We start from the raw sequence: 7521 nt of genomic DNA on the forward strand, positions 1-7521 counted from the left end.
GTTGTCAATGTCAGCTGAGATTTTACGGTAAGATAAGAAGAGGAGGTACTGGAGTAGCCATTTAATACAACGAGGAGGAGGAGGAGCTATGGCGCTCTCACTGAATTGTTTCCTTTGTTAAATTCTCTTAAATTTTCTATATTTTCTGATAAATAATGTCAAGTGCTTTTAATAGGTATCTGTTTACCACTGCCACTGGTTTGAGTCTTTACATTTATCATCAAATAATATACTGACACTACTACTGATTAATTATACCTGGTGGTAATATTAGTGTTAGCAACACTGGGCTCATCTAACAAACTGAGGTGTAATGTTGTTAAAGGTGAAGGTAATTAAAAAAAAGAAGTTCATTCATTATCAGTATTTTTTCACTCCTTATGGAATGACAGGAAATATTTAATGTTTTTCAGAATTCATGAAAGCTGTGGTGTCTAATTCAAGTTTTCCTTGTAATATTGAATTACTGTGCTTTATTTACCGAGTCACCCTATCCCAAAGTCTTTCTGTGGAGATTGCTGTTCTAAAGATGAGGAATTTCCCAGAATATACAGAAGAGACAAACTGATGTGCAGCAAAAACCTTTAATTTAAATTATTTCCAAATTATTTCTGCTGATCTACTAGTATTTTCCCGCACAGTCATCTCTGGGGTTTACATAGTCATATGGGCCCAAAAAAAGTAAATATCCAGTAAGTGTGAGTTCTCTGGAATAAAAATGCCTTGTTGATGCCAGAAGTCAAAGGAGACTGCTTCAAGCTGATAGGAAGGTAACAGTAACTCTGTCAACAACTTTTTACAGACAAGATATTCAGAAGAGCATCACTGAAAAGACACACATCAAACCTTGAAGCAAATGAGATACAGCAGCAGGCACTGATCTGGTGTCACTCCTGTCAGTTAACAACAGGAAACTGTGTCTACATCTCACACAGATGATTCATCTGATTCATATTTCCTCTAATAAGCCTCCACAGATCAAAATATAATGAAGCTTTAAGTTAATTTGAAGCAAAACCACAATGCAGTAGTTCACAGTGATTTATGAGGGGCCGTACAAGCCAAAATTCATGTGCATGGAAGAAGAATATATGTATGTGAGAGTGAAAGTATGAATTTTGGCTTGTACGGCCCCTCATAGTGATTCCTTTATATCAACTACTTATTACCTCAATGCTTTTAAATAAAATCACACTCTTCAGTGGCTGAGACTGATTGGACAATGCCTCCCCCTTGTGGGGAAAATATATTCATTTTACAATGCTATTTATTTTTTACACATTTATTTTCTTTCTTATTTACTTACCAACTTATTTATTTGACTTTCAGCATCAGTGACTTTAACTTTTGACTCTTATATTATCTGAAAAGTTATTTACCATTTAACATCTTTGAGCCTTCACACTGACAATATATGTATATATATATATATATATATATATATATATATATATATATATATATATATATATATATATATATATATATATATATATATATATATATATAGACACATATATATATATACATATATATATATTTTTTTTTTCATGGTCTATTATTTTATCATCACAAAGGATTTCTCCTTTTTTGGTAGATGAGCCAGGTTTAAAAGCAACAGTGGTTATTTGTAAAATAATGAAAAGGTTCACTTTTTTTTTTTCCTGTCAGGGACAGTCCCCTCTCACTTAGGACTTGATTTGCATAATACTCTAAATTCAGAGAAGAAGCCTCCAGGTGCATCCTGGAAGACAGAGGGGGAGGTGTAGATAGTTTCAGTTACTACTCATTTTGGAGGGGGGGGGGTTCTTTTCAAACCACTTTTATTGCAGGAAACTTAAACCAGAATGTAAAATATTAATTATCTTTTCAGGCACTCCAATTCTCTATATATGATCAGAGAATTTTTTTACTTTTGTTTTTTGAGGTGGAAGTTTGGAGACTAACATGAAGCTATGATAACCTCCCCACAAGTAAAGAACTTATGGACATGCACACACTAGCACATGGACATACAGAAGAGTTGAGGAAATTCAAACTGGCAGAAGAAGAAAATGCTACATTGCCTCCAATGTTCACTTGCAATATTTTTTATTAACATTTTGCAGAATAAATGCATAGCAAACATTAACTGCTAGTATTTTCTTACATGTACACAGGCACAAAAAAATACCAAAAGGTTTGAAGAGCAGACTTTAAATGCTGATTCTGACCCGTCTGCTAGTCAGTGCTACAGGCTGATTTGCTGATGGTTTTCTCTGAAGTCTGTGAGCCCAAAGACACTTTACATGTATAAACCTTATCCATGTTCCAGTCTGATGTCTGGATGGTCAGAGAGCTGCTGATCTGGTAAGTCTGGTCTGGTCTCTGAACAGCAGTGCTGGTAGAGATCCCACTGCTCACTGGACTCCCAGCAGCCAACCAGCTCACATCTGCAAAAGACACAGACTGACTGGACAGACAGACCAGAGAAGCTGTGTCGGACTGGAGCTCAGCACTGGACGGAGGGAAGACTGTCAGGACAGGAGGAGAGAGGCTGGAGCCTGAAAATGCATGAAAACCATTTTTAAAAAACAACAACAACAACAATAAAATGAATAAATAAAAACTGGATCAATATAAAGTAATGTATGAAAAAATACTATACTTTAACTCCCAAAATAGCTAAAATAACTTCTCCAAAATACATAAAGGCTATGTCTTACAACATCATCATCAGGCCTGAGATATTGGATGAAGATGATATTTATCATAAAATAAACAATTGGCATAAAAGACAATGACATCTGCAAAAGAGGAAGGAATAGTCATCTAAAGCAGAACAAAAAACTAGATTTTTTTTTTAAATCAGAAAATTGTTGTTTTTTTTCACACAGATGAAAAAATAATACCAACTATGACAAACTGCAGACAAAATGGGTTTAATTCTAAAACCAAGCAACACTAAGGTTAAGGTCAGATTGTTCAATTATAGTCAGTTTTCCACCTTTGGTCAAATGTTTGTTGAGAGAACATGGAATAATTTCCAGAAAATATTATTTAAAAAATGTTTTCTGAGAGGCAGATAATACAAACCTTTTTTTAAGAATAATCAAGTTCAATATCTGTGTCTGTGCACTAATGAAGAACTTAAGTCACATTACAACGTGTGATCAACTCTGTAGCTTGCAGACTGCATGAAACAGCAAAAAAAAAGTCTAAAGAAAAATCTAAGTATATGAGAAATGAGAAAATTTGAGAATCTAAGCATAAACACAAAATACCTCCTGTTTCATGATCAGTTTAAAAGTACTTACTTGTCACAATCAGCTTGGTGCCTTGTCCGAATACCACAGTGATTCAGTTTGTATACATGGCTGTACAAAAACCTCCTGACTGTCACTGATGAGGGGAGAGGAACTGAAACATCCAATTGAGACCAACTTTCACTGTCAGTGTCGCTTCCCCATATATTGTTGATCAAAATGCTAATCTGATGTTGACAGATGAGTACATGTGAAAATTGGAGAGGAGAAGCCAAACCCATAAAGAAAAATATAGATATAATAAAAATACAGCACAAAGTAGGGATGGGACTTGATAAGAATTTAGTGATTTAGTGATTATCAATATTATTTATCAATTCGATTCTTTATTGAGTCTCACTGAATTCTCACTGGCTTTGCTTCTAGAGTCACCAACATCACTGAAAAGCATATTAAATACATTACATTCATGAAAATTATTTGCATGCTGTGTGATCAAACATTTGAACTTGTTAGAGGTATTTCCCCTCTTTGCTGTGATCATTGTTGGGTTATTACTCAAAAAAAGTAATGTTTTATACATTACTCATTACTATTCTTAAAGATAATGCACAAATAATGCACATGACTGAATTATTCCCAGTATAAAGTAATTCTCTACACTAGTTACATTACTTTTGCGTTTCTCCATGAAATGGCCTGAAATTCATTGTCTCATAATTGCTAGTGAACAATATAAACCTGAGGCTAGACTGTAGTCCCATACACCAACAGAAATCCATATCCTACGGAGAACACACACGTGATTTTTCTCTTAGTGTTTAGGTGTGAACTCAAAGCCATCAGCACAGCAGTCGTCACTGTGATTCTAGTTTAGAAACATGAACAGGTAGAAAAGGAGGCTGCAGTCTGACTGCTCATCACTGCTTTTTCAAATTCAAATTCAAATTCAAATTCAAATTTTATTTGTCACGTACACAGTCATACACAGTACGATATGTAGTGAAATGCTTGGACAACTGCTCGTGACCTAAAGAAAACAAAAAAGGAAAAGGCTATGAATAAGATAGGAAATAAATATGAAAAATTAAAAAGGGTAAATTTAACTAGGAAGGAATAAAATATAAATTAAGGTTAAAAATGAAATAACTGTACAACACAAATTAGAATGAAGGGTAAATTTAACTGGGAAGAATAAGATAAAATATATAAATTAGAGTTGAAAATAAAATAACTGTACAACAAAATACACAATATAGAACTATATAAGAATGTATGAAGAAATCTAAATATAAATAAATATATACACAATAACAGCAGCTGTACAAGTATTAACCGGAAATGAAGAATATAGTGACCAGTGTTGTGCAAAACCAAAGTCCAGAAAGTCCAGTGTGTGTGTAAGAACTGTATGTGTGGGTCAGTACTGTGTGGTGGTGTGATTGAGAGACCGTATCGCCTGCGGGAAGAAGCTCCTCCTCAGTCTCTCTGTGTTGGTCTTCAGGGAGCGGAATCGCTTTCCTGACCTCAGCAGAGAGAACAGTCTGTTGTTGGGATGGCTGAGGTCCTTCACGATCTTCCTGGCCTTGGTCCAGCACCGCCTGCTGTAGATTGAGTGCAGGTCAGGGAGCTCGGAGCGGATGGTGCGCTCAGCTGACCGCACAACCCTCTGTAGAGTTCGTCTGTCCTGCATGGTGCTGTTCCCGAACCAGGTTAAGATGTTTCCCGCCAGGATGCTCTCTATGGTGCACGAGTAAAAGTTCCTGAGCACCTTGGAGGGCAGTTGGAAGTCTCTCAAGCGTCTGAGGTGGTAGAGACGCTGTCGGGCCTTTTTCACCACGGTGTTGATGTGACAGGACCATGACAGGTCCTGCGTGATGTGAACTCCGAGGTATTTGAAGCTGTCCACTCTCTCCACTGGGCACTCGTTGATGACGGGGGTCTGGTAGTTCCTCTCCTGCTTAGTGCTGAAGTCCACTATCAGCTCCTTTGTCTTACTGACGTTTAGAAGGAGGTTGTTCCTCTGGCACCAGTTCTCCAGATTCCTAATCTCCTTCAGGTAGGCCGTCTCGTTGTTATCAGAGATCAGGCCCACCACGACGGTGTCGTCAGCAAACTTGATGATGGTGGTGGAGCTGGTAGTGGCCACACAGTCATATGTGTACAAAGAGTACAGCAGGGGGCTCAGAACACACCCCTGGGGGGCTCCAGTGCTGAGAGTGGTGGAGGCTGAGACATGTCCGCCCATCCTTACTGCCTGTGGTCTGCCAGTTAGGAAGTTGGAGATCCACTGACACATAGATGAGCTGAGTCCCAGATGCTCCAGCTTGGTGGTGAGTGTGGAGGGAATTATGGTGTTAAATGCAGAGCTGTAGTCTATGAAGAGCATTTTAACATAATTCCCCCTTCTAGTGTCCAAGTGAGTGAGTGATGTGTGGAGGAGATGAGAGATGGCATCGTCTGTGGAACGATTTGGACGGTAAGCGAACTGTAGTGGGTCCAGTGTGTCTGGTAGTGAAGAAATGATGAAGTCTCTGACCAGGCGTTCAAAGCACTTCGGCTTCCACTTTTATTACCTGTTGAAGTTTAGAGTCTGGCTGCTGGGCTGGGGTCAGCATTTACACAGCTTTAACCTCAATATTTTAAATGCACAGTACAACAACAAATTAACAAAAAAAAAGTCAAAGTCAAAAAAATGTAATGATTTCAAATGGTTAGAATTTATTTTTAAAATCTGTAGAGTCTCTCATTTAGTTTTTTGTCACAGTGTTGATATTCTTCCTTTAAAACAACATATGATATAAAGAGGTGTTCCTAAAAACACACACAACGGAAATATTTGCTTCTATTTTATTTATGTCTGTATGTCTTAATCAGAGCCATCCCATGTCTGACAGAAATACCAAGCATCAGCATTTATGGCTGATGCTTGGCTCTGGGTTCTCTCTGGGGAGAACGTCAACAGAATGTATGCTGTCAAAGTCATGTGGTAATAGAAGGTTAGATAGTTAATCGAATTGAGAGTCCCTTGATTAAAATAAAGTAATTTATTGTTTATTAACACATTATCTGTCGTTAGTGAGTTGGTTTCAAAAAGTTTCAAAAGTGTCTTTGTTATCAGGATGTGTAAATCTCAAAAAGCAGAAGTAACAGTGAGGTTTTTGTCATGATGTAAATCACTGTGATACATGCTCTTTGGCAGAGTCATCCCATGTCTGACAGTAATACACTGCAGAGTCTCCCTCCTCCACATTGCTGATGATCAAACGATAATCTGATGTTGACTGATGAGTGGATGTGAATTTTGGAGAGGAGAACCCAGAGCCATAGGTTGGAGATGTATTTTCATGATAAAACCGCAGCACATACTGAGGAACTCCTCCTGGAATCTGTTTATACCACCGAGCAGCACTGTTAGTAACAGTCCCCAGGTTACAGTCCATGGTGGCTGTCTCTCCTTTGCTCACTGATAGCACAGTTTTCTGTGTAACCACTGTCACACCACTCACACCTGCAAACAACAAGAAGACACGGAGTCAAGAGAAACACACTGACATTAGTATATATGTGTGCAATATAAGTCAAAGTGTTTACATGTTAGAGCAGTGATGAGAGCACAGAGAGTCACCAGCATGTTATCGGTGTGAGCTGAGAATGCACTTCTAATTTGTAACTTTAAAGTGGCTGTACTGCTTCTGTAGGATGAAGGGAGGAGGTGCTGAAGGAGCCTTTTAATACGACTAACAGGAGGAGGAGCTTAAACATACATATGTATATTTCTCATCTTGACTTGGTAATGTGAAGTCTCTTCTTTTTTTTTCTTTTTTTTACAATCTTTTCATGTCCTTCATGATGATTTTGCAGTGTTTTAACTTGATCCCTTTTCAGAATTTAAAGATAGATTTAAGTTTCTCAACAAGTGATATCAAGTAGATAATTTAAACAAAAATTAAACCGTACCTTAAACAAAAAGTGAGGATTACTTAGTGTAATACTTATAAAAGCTGAAAATAGTTTGATGTTTTTCAGCTCTCATGAAAGTTGTTGTGTATCTCAGGTTTTTGTCACAGTATGAGTCACTGTTCATCTTAACTTACAGAGTCATTCCATTTCTGACAGAAATACTTAGCAGAAAGTAGAAATGCCATCTGCCTCCAACCACTAATGTAATCCCATTACATGTTTTGTTCGAGATTTAATGATTTGAGATGAGTAATGTTGGATTTTTTTAAAACTGTAATGTCTCTAATTCAGGGTTTTTTTTCACAGCCTCAAT

General features: G+C 37.3%; 1 protein-coding gene across 1 annotated transcript; it reads right to left on the bottom strand.

Annotated features, from left to right (window-relative positions):
• Nucleotides 1-2220: 2220 nt before the first annotated feature.
• LOC308410969 (immunoglobulin lambda-1 light chain-like) lies at nt 2221-6879 on the bottom strand (the record flags this gene model as incomplete). Its single annotated transcript, XM_080904635.1, has 4 exons — nt 2221-2543; nt 3297-3330; nt 6434-6756; nt 6840-6879. 4 exons carry the CDS (start codon nt 6877-6879, stop codon nt 2221-2223), a joined length of 720 nt encoding a protein of 239 aa, XP_080760761.1.
• Between the last annotated feature and the right edge of the window lie 642 nt (nt 6880-7521).

Source organism: Rhamphochromis sp. 'chilingali' (genome assembly GCF_963969265.1).
Source record: "Rhamphochromis sp. 'chilingali' genome assembly, chromosome: 15".
Lineage (NCBI taxonomy): Eukaryota > Metazoa > Chordata > Actinopteri > Cichliformes > Cichlidae > Rhamphochromis > Rhamphochromis sp. 'chilingali'.